General features: G+C 38.8%; 1 protein-coding gene across 1 annotated transcript in view; it reads right to left on the bottom strand.

Moving 5' to 3' along the window:
• Ero1a (endoplasmic reticulum oxidoreductase alpha) overlaps positions 1–15,836 on the bottom strand; it is a 37,492-nt gene extending 21,656 nt beyond the window's left edge. Inside the window, exons 1-6 of the mRNA XM_005376780.2 lie at positions 15,807–15,836; positions 9,028–9,147; positions 7,962–8,045; positions 1,648–1,686; positions 383–459; positions 53–126 (exon numbers count right to left, since the gene is read on the bottom strand). Coding sequence (XP_005376837.1) covers positions 53–126; positions 383–459; positions 1,648–1,686; positions 7,962–8,045; positions 9,028–9,147; positions 15,807–15,821 — 409 coding nt within the window. The 5' untranslated portion in view covers positions 15,822–15,836. The remainder of the gene's footprint in view (positions 1–52; positions 127–382; positions 460–1,647; positions 1,687–7,961; positions 8,046–9,027; positions 9,148–15,806) is intronic.
• Positions 15,837–22,374: the final 6,538 nt, after the last annotated feature.

Here is a 22,374-nt window from a genome sequence, read left to right as displayed (position 1 = left end):
AATTTTTTTAAGTATAATTTAAACCTAATGAACACTATAAAAAATGGTATACCATCAGCTTCACAGAAGTTGTCTGAAGAATCATCATGCTTGGTCCACTGAAGCACAGCCTTCTGCGTTTCTTCACTTAAAACAAAGAAAATAAATAGTGTTATTCTTTTTTCAGGTTAATATGTGACACAAAAGAAGCAAAGTACCGCTAAAAAAATACTAGCGAGGTGTGGTGGCGCACACGTGTAATCACAGCACTCAGGAAGCTGAGGTGGAGGGTCGCAGTGAGTTCAAGACCAGCCTGGTCTACAAAGTGAGTTCAAGGCCAGCCTGAACTGCATAGTGAGACCCTGTCTCAAAGACAAAAAGAAAAAAAGAAAAAAAACCACACCTCAGTGATTCATCCACTGCGCCAAGTCGTTCAGCTTGTTCACATTCTTCAATGAGATTATTGGCTTCTTCAGAATACTAAAATGAAAAGGAAAGTAAATTCAGTACCTCTTATTATACTCTTAAAGCTTTAAAAAAGAATTTAGAAGAATATAGAATTTAGAAGTTACCACTATGGCTTCAAAAATTTTAAAAATTCTTACATTCCTCTTGAAGCTGAAAAATAAGCTGAGGCCTTGCCTCTTGTCCTGGTTAAACACGACTTAGTATTACGCTCACAAAATACAGAATATAGTTCTGAAAACTCGTTAGTACAATGTCCGTGAAGGAAATATTTGAAGTATGAAGAAGTCACAGAGTCCATTACCCTGCTTTTCTCTGACCTGTGAGCACTGGCAATGCCCTGCTTTCTAAACCCTGCACCACCCGTAACATCACCAGCACTAAGGCTTGGCTTTAGATGTTCCAGACATGACTTCATGGTTCAATATTCTCGTCTCCAAAAGCCACGCAGGTTTGTTCTGATAGAACAGGAAAATGTTCACCATACAAAATAAATCTTAATTGCCTAAGGCTCTTAAAATGGCTAATCCTGGTTTTTCAACTCCATTGTATTAGGAAAGGCCTAGTATTAACAGGTACCATCTTCCTGTCAGATGTGAGTTACAGAAGAGTCAGGGGATAAGCTACCTGAGAACTCCATAGTCTTCATGATTTTTATATAAATCTAAAACTGTTACCAAATTAAGTTTGTTTTATAAGGGAGACTAAGAGACACATAAACCAAATTCAATGTATGAAACCTATCTGAATCCTATTTAAAAAAAAAAACAACTATTAAGGTATTTATGGCAAGAGCCAGAGAAACACAATCCCTGACCACAGGCATGTTCTTTTTCTTAAGTATCTTTTTGTTTTAGAGATGTATGTGGTTTGGGTAAAAAATTTTAAACTGATTTATTTGAAATTCACTTTAAAATAGTTGGAAAAATGAAATAGGAGATACAGATAAAGCAATTTTGACCATATAGTAACTGCTGGATAAGGAGTACATATTTTTGGTGTTTTTTCTCTACTTTTATTTTTGATACTTTCTATAACAGAAGGTTAAACAAAAAACAAAAGAATTAGAGCCACTGAAAACAAGTAACTTTCAAGGGGTGTTACCATAAAGGAAAGCAGAGAAATAGAGTAATATGTGGCAGGGGAAATGTTTTTTCTTAAGCTTTTCCTTACGATATAGGGTACATCAGTAAGTACACATACCTTGTAGCTTGCAGATTTAATTCCATCAGGAACTTCATCCTGGAAAAAAAATATACTTTTTTAGTTGAAATTTATTTCATCTTCTGAAAAAATATTTTAAAGTTCATGAAAAAAATTATTGAAGTTTGAAGATTTTTTCAAGCTAAGAATAAATAATTTTAAATGACTTTTTTAGAAATAAGTAAAACTTCAAAAACAGGGTTGGGGTTGTAGTTCAGTAGTACTGTTTGCCTAGCATGCACAAAGCTTGAGGTTCCATCCCCAATGTCACAAAGAAAGCCTAATAAATTAATGAAGTATCATAAGTTAGTAAAAAATAAAAATTCAAAATCAAACTATTTGCTGATCATCTATTACAGCATGGAAAGGTAAAAATAAGTTACTTAGCTATTGTGTTCCTTTTGATGTTCAAATTGTCCCATATCTGGCCACTAGGGGACTCAGTAAGTGCTAACTTAACTCTTAGCACTGTGTCCTTTGATATTACTTCAGGAGTCCTTAGCAGGATTTTCTTTCATTTTCTGTGATGACACAATATTCCAGGTTCATCTCATATATTTCTTGCTTCCCTGCTTCCCTCTTACAATCAATCTTTTTTTTTTTTTTTTTCGGTCTTTTTGAGACAGGGTCCCACTATGCATTTCAGGCTGGCCTCGAACTCCTGAGTGCTGGGATTACAGGCGTGCACCACCACGCCTGGTTGCAATCAACCATCTTTAAAGGAGCTCTAGTTCTTTCCAGAGGAAACTGGAACTGATTTGTGGTTGTGCGGGTCACTTAGTAACTACAGAAACTACTGGTATCCGCCCATCCTTAGCAGGATGCTGAGTAGATAGGGATGTATCAGAACTCAACTGCAGAGCTCCATTCCAAAGCTGGGGAGATTCCCAAAAGGACCTGCACAGATCACTACTTTATTGTGTATGTTCTTTCTCAATGGCTGGACATTTTTCATATAATGCCAAATGTACAGATTAATTTCAGCAGAACTGACATGTTTATAATAGTACTGCTCTATAGTCATCTTTAAACATGTGTCCAATTACCTTACTAAGTCAAATTCCTAGTGAAATAGTAGGTCAAAGGGTCTGTGCCTTTTTAATTTTGTTGATGCATTTGCCAAATATATCCCCAAAAAGACTTAACCACCAGAGTGTTCATTTTTTATTCCCAGAGTGACACTGATATTGCTAATCCACATTAGGCAACGAATAATGAAAGAAGGCGAAAGCATCCTATTTTGATGAATTATACAAAGGGAACAAATGGCCTTTTAGAAAAGATTCCAGCCTTGAAGGGCAAACTGTCGACCTCACTCAAATCTCCCCTGGAATCAGAGTGCACATCAAAGGACATGGTTTTCAAAATATCAAATATAAGGAAGACAATTTCAAATTTCATTGTTTTTCTACCTCCTGCTAGGTTACAGGGCATAATACGAACTAAAAAAAGAAATCAAAGTATTGACCAAAAGGGAACTGGTCTTTTTCCTTCTTGTTCAGCCAATAAGGAACTATCAAAGCAGCAACAGACCATCTGAGCAGAGTGAACTGCGGGTATTAGACTGAGGGAACTGTTCACTGTTCTAGCTGTGATAATGCTCTGTGGTCATGAAGTACTGTCGTTTCTTTTCGATGCACACTGAAGAAAAATCAGTGACATATCAAGATAGCAGTAACACACAATACAAATGCTAAGTATAAAAACTGATCGATTGCAAAAATTCCAAGGGGGCTGGGGATATAGCTTAGTGGCACAGCACCTGCCTTGCAAGCTCAAAGTCCTGAGTTTGATTCCTGGTGCCAAAAAAATTTGCCGGGCGTGGTGGCACACACCTGCAATCCCAGCACTCTGGAGGCTGAGACAGGAGGATTGTCGTCGTGAGTTCGAGACCAGCCTGGGCTACAAAGCAAGCTCAAAGCCAGCCTGAACTGCAAAGCGAGACCCTGTCACAAAAAGACCAAAAAAAAAAAAAAGAAAAAGAAAAAAAATTCCAGGGCCAGGGATATAGCTCAGTGGCACAGCACCTGACTAGCAGCTGCAAAGTCATGAGTTTGATTCCTGGCACACACACACAAACACAAAAAAAAAAGAATTCCAAAGTACCTGAAATGATCTTTAATCATTCTTTGGTTCTGATACCGCCCCCCCCCATTCAGAAGTATCAGAACTGAGCCCAGGCTTACCCCAGGAGGAATAATAATGGCCATTCCCTCACTCTCACTGGAGTGGGGCCTCCAGCCTCCCTCCTCTTTGCTCAGTGTGCACCCCTTAGCACACTCTGAAAGCGGGCAGTGGGCTATCACATCTCGGAATGATCAGTTAGAGCTTCTCTTCTCCACCAAAGCACAAGTCAAGACCAGAGCTAAGCCTGTACATTCAGGTTCTAGAACGTCACAACGTCACAACGTCAGGTTCTATTCACCGTTGAACCAAATTACATTCAAATGCTAACTGCTGTTACTTCACCGATCTCTTCTCCATCTCATCTTCCACTCTCACTTCCCACAATACTGCCAGTTATCCTCCTAAAACTTCAGTGCCAACTTTATACATTTATAAACTAAGAACACTGTCGGGTAGAAAAACATCTTCTAACTATCTTATCAAAAAATGCAAAAAGCCTTCTCCCCATTATGATATCAGCTTAAGAAAAAAAAAAGGGGGGCTGGGGATTTAGCTCAGCGGCAAAGTGCCTGCCTGGCAAGCGCAAGGTCGTGAGTTCGGTTCCCGGCACCGGAGAAAAACCAAAAAAAAAAAAGAAAGAAAGAAAAACAAAATGAGTACTGGCAGGAAAAGCACTCAGCCCCAGTTCTGTAGAAGCTAACAAGATCCCATCTCAGTTTCACAATTTTAATAGGTCATATAAATGATATTGGTAAATTTAAATTTCCCCAACTAAATTTTCCTATTATTAAACTATAAGTGCAAGAACCTAAGAAATGAATCACTGAAATTGATACTATCGCTTTAACGATATGCTCAGGCTTTAATAATCATAACTGCTATGGTTTGGATCTTGAATGTCCTGAAGGCTCATGTGTTAGAAGTAGCGCCCAGGGAGGCACTACTTGGAGGTGATAGCACCTTCAACAGGCAGGGCTGGAAGGAGGTCTTTAATTGAATGGGGGCATGTCCTTGGAGGGCAGTGTAACCCCAGACCTTTCTGCTTCCTCTTTTTGGCTTCCTGCCCACAACGTGAGAGATTCTACTCTGCCACATGCTCCCCCCAGATGCGCCACCTCACCACAGGGCCAAGGCAGCAAGAGCCATCAGTCACAGCCTGGAGCCACCAAAACCACGAGCCAAGATAAACCTTTCCTCCCTACAAGTTGATTATCTCAAGTATTCTGCTACAGAACTAGGAAGCAAACCAATATAGAAATATAAGGTGTTTCATTATTTAATGCTTAAATTTTCAGAGTTGCGAAGCAAACCAATATAGAAATATAAGGTGTTTCATTATTTAATGCTTAAATTTTCAGAGTTGCGAAGCAAACCAATATAGAAATATAAGGTGTTTCATTATTTAATGCTTAAATTTTCAGAGTTGCATCTATGAAGATCAATATAACTAAAAATATGCTTCTTGTTCGTATAAAACATTCAAATAATATTTTACATTGGACTCAACTTCTACATGCTAGATAGCAGTATTTACATGTGTAAAAATGAAGTGCTGAAAACCACAATACTACTTCACATGTGTTAAGATGGCCATGATCCAAAAAACAGAAAATAACAGTTATAAAATATGTAAAGAAAGTGGAACTCTCATGTACTGATGATACAAATGCAAAACGGCATAGTATTACCATATGACCTAGCAATTCCACTTCTAGTTATACACATAAAGATTGTGAGATGTGCCAGGCATGGTGGTGCATGCCTGTAATCTCAGCATGCAGGAGGCTGAGGCAGGAGAACTGCTGCAAGTTCGAGACCACCTGGCTACAAAGTGAGCTCAAGACCAGCCTGAACTGCATAGCAAGACCTTGTCTCAAAAAGACAAAAAAAGAAAAAAAAAAAAAAAAAAAGATACTGAGAGGATTGGGATATAGCTTGGTGAGGAAAACACGTGTTCAACATGCTCAAGAACCTAGCCTCAACCCCTCAAAAAACCGAAAACAGGAACCTGGACAGAATTTGCAGACCCATGTTCATAGTTGCACGATTCACAATAGTCAAAAAGTAGAAGTAACATGAAAGTCCCGCAACAGATGAATGGGTAACAAAACTTGGTAAAAACAGAGGAAGTACTATACTTCAGCCTGTATTTACTAAAATAGAATAAAATTCTGATTCATGCCATTCCATGCATCAAGAAATAAAACCACATGCAAAAGGACAAGTATTGTATGGTTCCCACTGCAGGAAGTTCCTAGTGTAATCAATACACAGAGAAAGAATGGTGCTTACCAAGGCCTTGGCGGAGGGAGAATTGGGGAATTAGTGTCTGAGTGGCGTAGTTTCAGTTTGAAAGTATGAAAGCATTTTGGAGGTGGGTGGTGGTAACCATACAATATGCATGTACCTGATGCCACTGAACTGAACACTTAAAATAGTTACAATGGTCAATTTTATGATACACATATAGGCCACAAAAAAAGCCATGTAAAATACAAAATTATGCTTTGTTTGTTTGTTTTTACTGCTACAAGTTATAGCTGGGCCTCAGGTACGCTAGACACGCACTCAAACTGCTAAGATCCAGCCCCAGCCCTAGATACTTTTAAGGGGAAAAAAATGCCTCATTTGAAAGCATTAAAAAACGGTTCTCATAGAAAATTAAATATAAATTCTAGTACTTTAGTACTAAAAATTCCTAAGTCAAGTCAGGCATTTTATCCACTCCCAACTCCTACCCCAGAAAATCCAAGGCAACTAATGAGAGGGATTCACTTATATACACATAACTTCATTATCATAAATTATAAGAAGAAAAACAAATTATCAAGGCAAAAGAACTATTAATCTCTTTAATAAATCAAGGGTTACATTAACCATAAAATAATTCTATTATTATGAAGGCAGTATAATTCAAAATAGATTTATAGTTGTAAGTTTAGTTTTTTTATAATATGTAAACATTGAATAACATATTTAATTTTCTTTTTTTTTATGTCTTTTTGAGGCAGGGTCTTGCAATGCAGTTCAGGCTGGCCTGAGCTCACTTTGTAGCCCAGGCTGAACTCCAGCTCGCAACGATCCTCCTGCCTCAGCTGCCTGAGTGCTGGGATTACAGGCGTGTACCACCACACCCGGCTCTAGGAGTAACATATTTAAACTAAGGATTGAATTATTATTTGGGTATATTGGCTCACTTTAAGAAGTTGTAATGAACTGGCCATGGTAGACATATCTGTCATCTCAGCACTGGGGAGGCTAAGACAGGAGGATCACAAGTTTGAACCCAAACTGGACAACTTTCCAAGACCTTGTCTCAAAATAAAAAATAAGGGAAATTCTGTCGTCTCCCAGTCAGAATGGCCATCATCAAGAATACAAAAAACAATATATGCTGGTAAGGATGTAGAGAAAAGGGACACTCTTGTTGAGAATGTAAATTACTGCAGCCAGTATGGAAATCAATACGGAAGTTCCTCAAAAAACTAAAAACAGAACTACCATTTGACGCAAGTACATCCAAAGGAATTAAAGTCAACATACTATAGGGTTACCACATACTCAGATTTGTTGCAGTACAATATATCATGCCTAAGATATGGAACCAGCCTGGGTCTCCATCAATAGATGAATGAATAAAGAAAATGTGCTCCATTAAAAATAAAATTGTCATGTGCAGAAAAATGGATGGATTTGGCAACTATCATGTTGAGTAAAATAAGCCTGGCTCCAAAAGGCAAATATTGCATGTTCTCCCAAATAAGAAGAATCTACAAAAGACGAGAGAAAGTAGAAGGGAGGCTATTATTAGGTAAGAAAGGAAGATTGGGGAGAGGAAAAGGTATGAGATTAGGTAATGCAGGCATGAATATCATCAAAATACACTATACATACTGAACCCCTCCCCAAAAAATGTGAGCCTGGACAGAAGGAGGTGATTAATATATGTATGCACCTGTACCAATCTGCCAAAATGAAACCCATTAATCTATATAACCAATGTGCACTAATAAAAGTTTTTGTAATTAAAAAGACGCAATTGCATACATAATTAATTTACAAGGCTGGGGATACAGCACAATGCAAAGGCCCTGAGTTCAACCCCCTGTACTACTAAAAAAAAAAAAAAAAGTAGTAACAGGTTCCAAAAGGATGTACTAGTTCTTAAATTTGTTCACAGTTCTTACAGATTGACAAGGTTTGACAGCACAGTCCCTTATTCCACACTGGCTGGTATCATTCCAGAAAGGACACGGCCTCTTCAGGTTTACCTATAAAAAGCAGAAAAAAGTTATAAAAGTAATAAACATTTTTTGGTGGGTCTTTTTGGTTTGTTTTTTTTTTTTTTTTGGTTTTTGAGACAAGGTTTCACTATGTAGTCCAAGTTAGCTCTGAACTCACTATCTAGCTCAAAATGGTGTCAAATTATCAATCCTCCTGTCTCAGCCTCTTGAGTGCTGGGATAATGTAACATGCTTCCTCAGGCCTGGTTAGCCCAAGATTATAACTGATAGCTGTTGAATTATGATGCTATAACCTGGTTATGTTACATGTTGTAATTACCCTACTTCTTCCTGCTGCCAGGTTTCACTGACTGTGCTGTATAACTGTGTAGCCAGTAGAGAAAAATAGGTGGATTTTGCTAGAAAGACACAGACTGCCACAAAACAGACCCCGGACTAGGTAACTCGTAGCCAAAGTCACCCATATCATCACTGCTCAATTTGCATTTTCTGAGGCAAGGAATAGCTACCAGATAGAGTCCAGTTAGGAAGTATAAACTCAGAACACAAATAAATCTCCCAATGGTCACGTTTTCCAGTAGTTATCTCAAGATAACATACCACAAGTGATTTGTCAAAATAATACAGGCCAGAATAACCATGCTTAAAAATTTTAATTATTTCAATTAATTTGATCCACTCTGATATTTGAGAAAATTATGAACTCACTATTTTGATTACAGTATAATAGTTTCTGTTCTAATTTCATCAGCCAGCTAGATTTTAACGGTAGAGAACGACACCATTAATGAAATTAAATGTACCCAATGTGCGGTTTCAGAAACAAATGGTCGCCGGGGCAGTGGTGAGCACAGCCGCCTTCCAGAAACACAAGGTTCACTCTCAGGAAGTGAATCTTCCTAATAAAGCCTCTATCAATTTTAAATCATAACTGCAATTTTGAAGCTTAGTAATCCTTAAGAAAATGCCATTACTCATTTGAAGAATTCATATACAAAATTTAAAATACCTTATAATATCTAAAGTAGTCACTTTCAAGAAGTTTTTGTAGTCTTGGGAAAAGTTTGTAGTTATTAAATCTATCGATGGTTTCAACGTCACAGGTACAATCATCCAAGTAACCAGTAACCTGTTGCAAAGAAAGGGAAATGTTACATTAAAATGTCCTAGGTGCTTTTTCCAAATGTGATTTTTATAAACAAGCCACTGTTGGACCATTAATCCTCCCTCCCCATTATAATGTCCTAAAATGGGGCTTGACAATAACCTGATAATACTATTGCTCTTTTACTATATCCCTAGAATTCAGTACATACTTTTCCTTTCTTTCTTTCTCTTTAGAGATAGGGTCTCCTTAAGTTGCCCAGGCCAGCCTTGGACCTGCACTCCTCCAGCATTAGCCTCCCAAGTAGCTGGGATTACAAGTGTGCACTCCTGCTCCCGGGCAGCAGATAATTTCACAGGGTGTGCTGAGTCATAAAACACATGCACGCACGCACACACGCACGCACGCACGCACGCATCCGATAACCCTTCCTTCCAGGGCCCACTGACCTGACCAAAGACAGGCAGTGCCACTAAGAGGGAGAGCACTATCTCCCTGTGGTTGGACCAGTAAACTAGGAAACTCGTATTCCATCATGTGAGCTGACAAGCACAGGAGCCAGCTGGCAGAGAGAGGAAAGATTTTAAACAATAAGCAAAGAAGCTGAGACAGGAGACAGAGAGCAGATGCTACTTAGATTTCCTCGAGGTTTCCAGCTCCCACTTCTCATTTTTCCTGAAGCCCAGCTACGCTGCCATCCCTGGTTTTCCTAACCTGTATTCTTATACCTGTTTTTTTCAGGCTGTCCTTATTATTTTCTAAAAAATGTGTAAGTGGGAGACAAGCTTGGTGCATGCCTAAGTAGAAGAAATACTGAATTTATAAAAGAAACAATAATTCATTACAAAGACATAATAACCCCCAAATATCGGGCCATAACATTTTCTTACAGGTTTAGGATGGTCCTGAAAGTTATTTATCATTAGCAACAGTGAGATAACAAACTAACCACAAAACGAATCCTAATCTTTCAAGTGCTTTACACTAATGGCTGTACCCATTTGCCAGATCCAACTATTAAATGTACCTATGCTAGGGTACAATAGGAAGTTACTTTATAATTGATGTTATCAGTTGTGAAACTAAAATTATTACCTGTTTATTTTAGGTTAAACACCTATTAAATGTAATGAAACACTGCTTTAAGTAACAAATACCTGATTCCCCAAAATCCTACAAATTGAAAACAAAAAAAAAAACAAAGCAGCATGCTTCCGAAAGCAGATCCTTCAGAGTACTCTGTCTGAATATCTGTGCTATAAACTATCAGAGTACACTTCAAGGAGACTTTTATGGCCTATAAAACCAAAATTTAAAAATCTACTTGAAATTTAAAAATCTACTTCAAGCAAATGAACAACTAAATTAAGATGCTTCCCCCTTGAAATATGTAAAATACATTATCTTTAAATTGGGAAACATTGCAAAACAATACTGGAAATTTTTCACCTCTGAGGTTAGAATATTTTGGATGATAACAGCCATATTCAAGAGCTAAGGCTTGTGGCCGGGGATATAGCTCAGCTCGCCAAGCACAAAGTCCTAAGTTTGATTCCCAATCCAAAAAAAGGAAAGAAAAAAAAAAGAGCTAAGGCTTTTTAACAATTTTGTCTTACTTGCTTTGGACTAACTCCATTTTTAGAAATCTGATTTATATATTTTGATATGTAATAGTTTTCTATTCCTATACAAATGTCCTTGTTTCCTACTAAAACTTTTTGTATTTAACTTTGTAAAAATGTTAGTACTGTTTGCAGTCCATGCAGTTATATAAGCATCTTGGCGAGTGCTACATGTACACAATACAGCTTGTTTTTAAAGCCCCTTCCCCTTCCTTTCTTCCTCTTCCTCCTCTAATTCTCTTATCCCAGAAATTGTTAATATTATTAATCTTAGCTCATGTTACGGCATATCATGTTTACATTCATAGAGGTTATTAGGTCCCTGTACATGGCACATCTTTATTCTACTTATTTTCCCTTCCCCTCCTTGTTCCCTTGGGCGGCTTTCCTATTGCAAGAGATCTGTCCCCTTGTCCCCTCTATCCATTCTTTATTATTCTCTCTGTATGCTGCCTCACTCAAATGAGAGATACCAAATGGTATTTAAGTTTATGTGTCTGGTTTATTTCACTCAATATTGTATTTTCCAGGTATTTCTATTTTCCCACACATCTCAAATTTGCTAGCCTTTATCGCTGAGTAGTACTCCATTACATATAAATGTCACATTTTCTTTAGCCAACTGTCTATTCATGGGTACACAGGCTGCTTGCAGGATTTAGCTATTATGAATAGTGCTACTCTAAACATGAGTACGCATGTATCACTGTAGTATGATGTCTTAAGCCCTAGTGGGGGACAGCTGGATCATATGGAATTTCTAATTTCAGTTCTTCGAGAAATCTTCATATTGACATCCATAAGAATTGCCTAATAAAACTAATAATACTTCTAAATACACAGTAATCTTAGAGTCTCGGTGTGTGGCGGGTGTGGGGGTAGTACTGGGAACCGCATTGCCTCACACATTCTGACCAGTATTCTGCCACTGAGCACCCTCTCCACCCCAGTGAATCCTAACTTTGGACGCAACAAAACTATTAACCGAGACGATTTGATTTTTCACATGTCTAAGGACAAACAATTTTGAAGAGCAAAATCTCTCTCCTCTTTGACACAATTATTACACAGTGGACCTCTGACTTAGGAACTCAATCCATTCCCAAGGGCCACACAACTTGTAAATCAGGTTGCCAGCAGAAGGCTCAGGCTCCTCTCCACAAAGTCTCTCTCCTGTGTACAAGCAGCTCAGTGTCCTTAGAGACATGCTGGCCCAGGGTTTCTCAATGAGCCCCTCACAGGAAAGGATGTGGTAATGTCCTTCCAGAGCTCCTTAATGGTTAAACCTGCATCTAAGACCATCTGGAAGCACAAGTGGCCAGCATTCAGGTCGTAACTCAAGACTGGACGTAAGTTAAAACTAAAAGTCTGGTGGGAACCCAAGTTGTTCTTATGTGTGGCCAGTCGTAACCTGAGGGTCCACCGTACAAAGAAAAACAGATAAAGATCACCAAGGCCAACAGGACGCAAGGAAAGCAGAGATACTGAGTTAGAAAAGGAAACAAACAAGAAAAACTTGAGTTCCCCTCCTAAGGAATTCACTGTCCAAGTAAAAATATATCTTCAAGACTACTGCACGTCACAGCTGAGCTGTCTCAGGAGCTCCTCCCCACTCCGAGGGTGGCTGCCTCTCTCCTGCGTGTTCCCAGCACACTCGGCTCACGCTGTGGTGTAAGCACTACCTCCCTGTGCCGAATTTACCTGCTGCACTCCTGCCCACCAGTGTGAAAAAATGAGGCCAATCGTATTTGCTCATCCTTGTGCTCTCAGGACTCAGCACTGTGCTTCTGAAACGTGCACAGGAGCTGCTCAGTAATCACTGATGGAACAGGAAAGTAAAGGAATGAATGCTGCGCACTGTCACTCCTCACTACAGACCAGTGCCACACTAATTATAATCTGTGTACCACCCTGTCACCTCTGACAGTGCTGTGTCCCAGAGCACACAGGGCGCGTGGCAGGAACATCCCCACACAGCAAGAAAAGCAGGCAGCAAAGATGAACACGCTTTGCACTCAACACTCTCCCTATCTATGTCCTAAAGACAAAGGAAGCTGGCTGGAAGCAGCCCCAAACCAGAAAGGATACAGGATCCCTCAAGAGCAGGGTGGCAAGTAGCCAAGAGACTTGAGAGGGAAAGAAGGCAGGACCAACAGTGGCTTTTAAATCCTCTGCCCCTTTCCCCAGGTGTGAACCACGGGTAGAGGGCAGCTAAGACAGAAAAATAAAGAGTGTAGGGGTCTCATTAGATGGAAAGAGACCACAAAACAAAACCAAAAACGAGAAGACCCTTGGAAATGCAGGCCATCTAACAGCTGAGGTGAACTGGCCAAGAGGCAGCAGGACCTGACCCCTGCAAGTCTGGCAGGTATGACGCCAGGATAGTTCTAGAAACTGAAGAACAGAGCACACAACAAAATAGAGTCACAGCAAAAGGCTCAGATACAAGTTAAGAGAACTAGGACAGAACCTCGGAAACAAAGCAAAATTCTATTCCCCAAACAAAGACCAGAAGACAGGTTCCAGGCTGGAACAAGGGTAGCTTGAGGCTGTGCTTCAGAGTGTGTGAGGGCTGCTCAAGTAACTACTGCGCAATCTTCTGGCCCTACCCTAGGAATCTGAATTTTTTAAAAATGCATTTCCTACCCCTCTACGGGATGCTAGAAATTGAAGTTCACTGCTCTATACTTCAGGCAGTCATCAACCTTGGGAAGGAGGAGGTCAAACTAATACGTGGAGATAAAAAAAGGCCCCAGTTGAGAGATATGAATGTAAGGACCAGGGAATGCCTGACATGTGGCATCACCCCAATTTCAAGTCTTAGCCTCCTAAGAGCTAGAAAGCCTCCCGAGGCCTGCTGTAACATCCCCAGGAACACAGCAACCCCCAGCAGTAGACAACTCTTAAGGAAGACCAAATGCAGACCGATGGTTCACACACAGGCTCTGGAGTCAGACAGTCTTAATCCCATTCCTGCAACATATTATTTTGTTGGTCTGTTTGGGTTTTGTTTATTTTTTTTTATCTTATCCACGGTATTTAGTGTCTCTAGGCCTCAGCTTCATATCTTACTACAAAAGAAGAGTAATTCCCATCACATGGATTTGATACCGGCATAAACAATACAGAGTAAAAGCTCAGTAAATGCTAATCATTATGGCCACTCTACCTCTCCTTCCATGCTTCCAGTGACAGGAACCTTGCCACTCTCCAAAGCAACCCACAACACGGGCTTAGTGAGTAAGAAAAAAGCCAACCTTGCAGTTAAATTTTTCTACAACTTTGACATCCACTGCCCCAATGGACTAAAGCAATAGACAGTGAAAACTTAGCAGTAGATGGAAACAATTAGCTTCCCATTGACTGAGTGAAATGGACAAATGCAAAAAGAGAAAAGAAAATTACCCTGGACCACTTGTTCACTACTCTCCAGTGAGAGATGGTCTTTAATGAGCAATGAAGGGCTCGGGACGCAGCTCAGCAGCACAAGTGCCTGCCTGGCAAGCACGGGGTCCTGAGTTCAATTCCTGATACCAAAAAGAAAAAAAAAACCAAAAAAAGAGCAATGGAAGACCTGTGTCCATATCAACAAATTCTAGCCCTATGACAGATTATTTTGTCACTCAAAATACTGTAAGCCTACACTTTTTGTGTTCATCTTCTATGAAATGCCCTTTTAAAGTATTCAAAGTGTCAATTAGGTGAGACAAACAAATGGCACCCAAATTGAAAAGGAAGAAGTAAAGTTGTCTGTTTACAGATGATGCAATCTTATTCAGTACATAGAAAACATTAAAGATTCCACCAAAAAAAACCTGTTAAAACTAATAAAGTTGCAGGATACAAAAATCAACATACAAAAATCAATTGCACTTCTATAAAATAACAACAAATATCTAAAATAGAAATAAAAAAAAAATTTCCATTTACAAGAGCACCAAAAACAAGGAAATACTTTGGAAGACATACAACCAAGAAGGTGAAAGATCAGTTAAATGAAAATTATATGACTCTGATGAAAGAAACTGAAGACACAAATAAATGAAAGCTATCCCATGTGCATGAATTTAAGAATATTATGAAAATGCCACAGTATATAAAGCAATCTACAGATTCAATATAATCCCTATGAATTCCAGCGACATTTGGCACCTTATAGGAAAAACTCTAAGGCTCGTATGGAAGCATAAAAGATCCACAAATAGCTATTGTAATCTTGAGCACAAAGCATAGACCTGGAATCAGTATACTTTCTAGTTTCAAATTATATTACAAAGCTATAATAATAAAACAATATGGTACCAGTATTAAAACAGAGACACAAAAACTGTTTGAATAATTAGACCTTTAAAAAAATAAAATAAAATTCAATAGAGACACAGACCAATGGAACAGCATAAAGAACACAGAAATAAACAGGGATATATAATTTTTGATAAAGGCATCCAGAACACACCATGGGGAAAGAAGAGTCTCTTCAACATGGTGTTGGAAAAAAATGAATATGCACAAGTGAACTATATATATACACACCCTATCTATATATAATGTTGGACTTGTATTTTATACCATACACACAAATCAACTTGCAATAGATTAGAAGCTTAAACCTAATACTGAGCCATAAAACTCCTAGAAGAAAACAGGGAAAAAGCTCACTCTCGTTGGTCTTAGAAATGACCTTTTGCATATGACACTAAAAGCACAGGCAACAAAAGCAAACCTGTACAAGTGGGACTACATCAAATTAAAATGTTTATGCACAGCAAAATAAAATAAAATAAAATGAAAAGACAACCTACACACGAGAGAAAATATTTACAAGCCATCTACTGGATAAAGGATTAACGTCCATAAGGTTGACTGATTGTGTCAACAGGAGAAGTTTCGAAGTTTAACTATACTGGCTCAGCAATTCCACACCCTGGGGTGTAGAAGACCTGCCACCTGCCTCAGGGCAGCTCATTTACACCCTTGGATGCAGAGGACCTAGACAGTATAAAAGGGGGATAAGGAAGGACAGATGTGCCTCTATTTCTTCAGAAGAGCTCCAGTCTTCACCTTCAGCTTGGTCATTGTCTCCTGGCGTCCAGTGCAGACTCTTCAGCTACATTATCCTTCAGCCTCTGAGCACAGATTTTTCAGCCTTCTGGTATAGATTCTTCAGCATTCCATCGCAGACCCATTAGCCTCTTCATACGGACTGGCATGGCACACTGCAGTGAATTCCAGACCTCGGGCTGAACCCTTTGGTCTCCGGTGTGCAGACACGCTCTGCACGCTTCTGCATCCAACTCTGTGGGTGACCATTGTAAACCGATCTTGTAATTTCCTATGCATATCTATATCTTCTGTTATATCTATTTCTCTAGTAAAATACTGACTGATACAATATGCAAAATATATTAAGAAACTCATACAACTCAAAAAAAAAAACATGGAAGACATACAAAGGCATTCAGTATCAGTAATCAGCATGTAAATTCTAATCAAAACTACAATGAAACATCACCTCACACCTGTCACACCTGTGGTTATTATCAAAAAGTCAACAAACAAAAATAGCAAAGAGTTGGTGAGGGTGCAGAGAAAAGGAATCCTGCCTTTTACACTGCAGGTAGGAATATTGCTTGGTACGGCTACTATGGGAAACACTATGGTGTTTCCTAAAACAAAACAAAAGGAACCTATCAAAGGATCCTGCAGTCTGACTTCTGGGTATATTTCCACAGGAAATAAAGTCACTAGCTCAAAGACACATCTGTACCCCCAAGTTCATTCCACCATCACACACCATCACTAAGCTATGGATGCAAAGTATCTATCAAGGGGTAAAGAATATATGATCCACATACCACATAATGCAATATTATTTTACCTTAAAAAAAAAGAAAGAAAATGTTGCTGTTTGTGATAACCTGGAAGAATCTGGAGGACATTATGCTAAGTGATATAAGCTAGACATAGACAGTACTGCATGATTTCACTTATATATATAATCTAAAAAAAAAAAAAAAAACCAAAATTACAGAAACACAGAGCAGAAAGGCGACTACCAAGGATTAGAAGGAGAAAACGTGAGATGTTATGAGATAAATAAGTTCTGGAGACTTAATGTACAGTATGATGACTATACAAGATCAGATGACATGTACTTGAAATTTGCTAAAAAAAAGTCCACGGTCATACCACTCTGAACGCGCCCAATCTCGTCTGAAATTTGCTAAAAAAAAAAACAGATTTTAGGTATCTTTGCCACACACATGCACAAAAGAGTAACTACGGCAGATATGTTAATTACCTTTATTAAGGAGTCATCTCCCAAAGTATAAGTATATCAAAACATCATATTGAATACCTTGAGTATACACAATTTTGTTCTTCAACAACACTTCAATAGAGGGAAGGAAAGATAAATCCATAAATGAATGTGCTGAAAGTATGCATTATTTGGCAAAGAATTTTGGATATATTTAATTTTCTTGACTTTTGTAACCATAAAAATTTTTTAAATAAATATTGTTTTGTATATTTAAGGTCAACAACACATTACAAGATACACAATAAAATAAAAAAGATACTAGTGGGACAAATTAACATATCCATCATCTCACAGAGATACCCACCTTTTATTTCTCTACCACCACAGCAAGAGCAGCTATCACCTACTCATTTAGCAAAAATTTTATTTTATTTTATTTTATTTTATTTTTTTATTTTTTGTCTTTTTGAGACAGGGTCTCGCTATGCAGTTCAGGCTGGCCTTGAGCTCATTTTGTAGCCCAGGCTGGTCTCAAACTTGCAAAAATCCTCCTGCCTCAGCCTCCCGAATGCTGGTATTACAGGCATGCACCATCACGCCAGGCTTGACAAAAATCTTAAATACAATATACAATCATTAACCATAGTCTTCATGTTGTATATTAGACCTTTAAATATCTGTCCATAAATGTATAAGGAAAATCTCTCTCCCTCTCTCTCTCTCTCTCTCTCTCTCCCTCTCACACACACACACACACACACATACACCCATGAAATTTGCCATAATATATATGGACTTGCAGGACATTATGCTAGGTGAGATAAACCAGACTTGGAAAGAATATTGCATGATCTCGCTTATTTGTGGAATGGCAGGGTGAAAGAGCCCTGAATGACAGATTAAACTGAACAGTGGTTGCTATGGTGAAAGGAGGAGGAAATGTGGAGATGGAGATTGAAAGACAGAAAATAGCAGATCTGCAGGAAGAAGGGCATGAAAATGATTCATTTGTTGACGGGCACTGCCCAACTCTGTCAATAAATGTTGAGAAATGCCAAAGATTTCACACCAGGCAGTAAGATGCGGATATATCACTGCTTTATAGTCTTAAGTGTTACTCTACTGTCAAACTACTAGAAGGCTAGCAACCATCGTGAAAATATTTTTTCACACACTTTATTCAGAAAACCTGGGATGGAGCCAGCACTCAGGGCCAATGGACACCTGTCCAGTGTAACCTGCTCCAAAAATCTGACAAGGCTTTAATCCCAGACTCCTCCCCACCCACCACCCAACACATTATCGAGCGTCTCTTGTGGCCCAGCCACTCAGGCTAACAAAACCATTTTTAAAATTGACCTAACAAGACATTTGACTATGTCTACCATGCACTTCAAACTAAAATAACCTGTTTTTGGAGTAGCCGTGATAGAGATCTGAGCTATTATCCTTTACTGAGCCTGATGGACATCCGTCACTCGCAGCTGACTCTGAGCATTATTATGGAGCCCTGGCTATATTAAAATGGGCAAGACACTGAGTGCATAGGAATTTACACTTGTTTTTAATTAATTTATTCTCTCTCATTTGGTTTTTTGGCGGGAGGGTGCCGGGAAGCAAACTCAGGACCTTGCGCTTGCCAGGGAGGCCCTTATGCCTGAGCTATATCTCCGGTCCGTTTTTAATTAGTTTAAATGCAAAGGCTGTCCATATTTCCTACTTATCTAGGCTTCACTATTCTAAGGTTATTTCTTTAAAACACATCCTATGAATCTATAAATTAGGACAAAATCCTATCATATACATTTCTCTTAAATCATCCTGGGGCAGCAACTGTCAAAAATAAATGCTAAACTGTGAAAAGCTTTCATTTGCTTGAAGTCCATACATAATACAACAAATACTACAGATATTGCTTTGGTTTAGAGGAAGAACAAGTCCAGCTGTTTATATAAACTACATATGTATAAGCTTCATAGATATACACTTCAATGGGGACAAGAGGGAGTATTTTATGTAAAAAAGAAAGTTCAAGCATTTTTAAGTAATTTTCTTGGTTCATTTTATTATACACAATGATCATCATAGGGAATTTGTACCTATATATGATATATCTTAGTTATTCTTTTTTTCCTATTCCCCCATCCTCCCTTCAACCCCTCTTCCCCAGCTTAATTTACAAAACCTTTGTTTTCATTTTCTTCTTTTCTCATTTTTTTCTTTTCCCTTCCTTCCTTTACCCCCTCCCCCTCCCCAGTTCCCCTTCCCATGTGAGTACTGTCTTCCTATTTCACAGTATCTAGCATACATTCTGGTCCTGAATGTATGAGTGTAGTCTCAAGATGCATCCATTTACCTAGAAATGGTTCAAGTTTATCCTTCTTTATAGCTGAGTAGTATTCCACTGTATTAAAAAAAAAGGACATAAAAGCAGAATGATTTAAAAAAAAAAAAAAAAAAAGGAAGAAAGAGCTGTATATAAATAAGATTTAAAAGTTCCAGGAAAGTAAGAACTTTCTTTGAGCTACTAACACTGAAGCATTATTATCAAAAGAACTTACAACACACAGTGAAAATGGGGTTAGTAATGTCAACTAACAGGCATATGTAGTAAGTGACTAAGTTCAAAGACTCACTTGGAGTTGTTAACCAACCCATCTGAAAAATGCAACCCCTCAGTTTACCGTTTCTTTCTTTTAACTTTTCTTTCCTGCTTTTCTTCCTTCCTTCTTTCTGAAATGAAGTCTTGCTAAATTGCCTAAGCTGGCCATGAACCTGCAATCCTGCCTCAGCCTCCTAAATAGCCAGGATTACAGTGTGCAGCACCATGCCTGTCTTAAGGTGCCCAGGCTGGGTAAACTTATGACCCTCCTGCTTCAGCCTTCCAGAGTGCTGAGGTTATAAACTACTTCACTATTCTTAAAGTTCACACTAACAAACAGGGAGCCACTCTTGTTCTGAAGGGACAAAAAGGAGCCTAACACATTTTTGTGTTGGAGGATATTTAGATCTAATGATAGTGTGAAAGTGAGAAAGCTCTATCTCTAATCCAGAAAAAAACGCAAGTAAAAAAATTAAAAGTTGTCCCGTTTTAAACAATTCTCTAAAAAGATTTACTGGGTAGAAAAGTAGAAACTGAAGAGTTAAACAGTACTTTTATCCCACTGTCCAAATCTCCCAGATGTAGTTGAGAATGTTACACTGGACGCCTTCTTTCACTACTGAGTATCTTAAAATCACTTATTTCTATCTTAGGTATTTTTTACATGTTTGAATTCTCTGCATGCAGTATTTGTAATCAGAAGCAAAATAATCTCTTTCCATCTAAGTACCTGGTTGTAATCCCGGAAGGTAAAGGAGCTTCCCAATGTCTCAGCTGTAAAGCAACAATCTTCTCTCAGGCAGTTTTATAGGTTCCCAGACAGCATCACCTCAACTCCCAAATCCATGAGCAAAACAACAAAACTCACAGGCAGGACATGGAATCTAGACCCTTGTCTATCACCAGGTAGTAAATTAAAATCAAAACAGATCAAAGATCTAAATGTTAAAACAGAAAGAGTGTGCTGGAAGACAAAATAGATACAGGCAAGGACTTTCGGAAAAAAGAACCTCAAGGGCACAAGAAACAATACTAAGAACAGCAAATGGGCTCTTATCAATTCAACAGTTAATTAAACAGTTAATTAAACAGTTTTTCCAAAGCGAAGGAAACAACCAACAGGGTAAGGAGACAGTGTACAGAATGGGAAAAAAATCTGCCAGCTATTCTCAAGAGAGAGGACTCCTACCTAGAAGTAAAAGATTCAAAAGAAAATTAGACCCCTCTAATAAAAGACCCAATCAGCAAACGAAGTGAAATGAATACATTCTCAGAAGTACAAACAGCCTGAGCCAGGTTTGGTGGTGCACACACTCAGGAGGCTGAGGCAGGAGGATCGTTTTAAATGTGAGGCCAGCCTGGGCTACAAAGTGAGCTCAAGGCCAGCCTGAACTGCATAGCAAGACCCTGTCTCAAAAAGACCAAAAAAAAAAAAAAGCACAAATAGCCAATAAAGACATGAAAAAATGTTCATCACTGACCATTTAAGAAATGCGAATTAAAACACTAAGATTCCATCTTACTCCAGAAAGAACAGCTATCATCAAGAAATCAAATAAAAACAAATGCTGGCGTGACTCGCGGTGGGGGGATGCTTCCTCATTGTTGGTGGGAATGTAAACTAGTATAACAAGTAAGGGGATCAGTATGGAGGTTTCTGAAAGAACTAAAACTAGAAATTACATTCAACCTGGCTAGTCTTCTTCTAGATATTTTTTTGGAGAGAGTTAAAAAGCATCACATGTACCCCATGTGTGCAACGGTACAAATTCATAACTGCTAAATATTCGAAGGAGTCAACATGTCCATCAACAGATGAATGAAGAAAGAAAATGTGGTATTTATACACTATGGAGTACTACTCTGCCATAAAGAAGGAAAACAGATGCACCCTGAAACCATAATGTGAAATAAATCAGACACACAGGCTTAAATATCGTGGTGTCTCTTACATGAGAAATTTGAAATATAAATAAAACAGCAAAATAAAAGATCAGAGAAAATAGGGAGACAGAACTTTTTCAAATCCGAAAGGGACCAAGAGATGGGAGGGAGGAGGAGGAAGAGGAGATGAAGATGAGCCAAGAATTAAGATTCGTTATGCACATGTACAAGTCCTCACAAAGAATCTAACCATTATGTACCGCAAACATGTACAAATAAAAAATTAAAACTCAAGAAAAAATTTTAAACCAACAAAATCCAAGAATTTAAAGAGGTGAAAGGCACCATACCTCTTCCTCTTATAATATTTAAAGTGCTCCTTTCCCCCATGAGACAGTATCACGCCCCTGCATCATAAACAGGAAAATCCACACAAACTGAATTATGTGAATATCTCCCCCTCAATGTTATATAACGTAATTTCAATCGAAGACCACCAAAAGGTGGCTTTAGGGGAAATAATGAAGCCACACAGGCGCCTGTAATCCCCGCACTCTGGGAGGCTGAGACAGGAGAATCACAAATTCGAGCCCAGCTTGGGGAATTCAGCGATTTAGAGAGACCTTGTGTCAAAACTTAGAAATGTAAAAAGAGGCAGGGGTTGGCTCAGCGAGAAGGCCCTTAGCTCACTCTCCAGGTACAGAGAGACCAAAAAGGAACGGGAGCGGGAGGGAGCCCAGTGGGGGTCTTTGTGCGGCGTGTGTGGGACCCTGGGCACAAGCCCCAGTACTGAGACGGGAGAACCGGGAGCGTTTTCGTTTGCTTCCTGCACGTTCAGCTCAGGGAGCCGCGCCTCCACCCGTGACAGCAGCCAGCAGCAG

Source organism: Chinchilla lanigera, unplaced genomic scaffold (genome assembly GCF_000276665.1).
Source record: "Chinchilla lanigera isolate Chin_1 unplaced genomic scaffold, ChiLan1.0 scaffold00008, whole genome shotgun sequence".
In the NCBI taxonomy this organism is placed as follows: Eukaryota; Metazoa; Chordata; class Mammalia; order Rodentia; family Chinchillidae; genus Chinchilla; species Chinchilla lanigera.
This window is presented reverse-complemented; position numbering and strand designations above follow the sequence as displayed.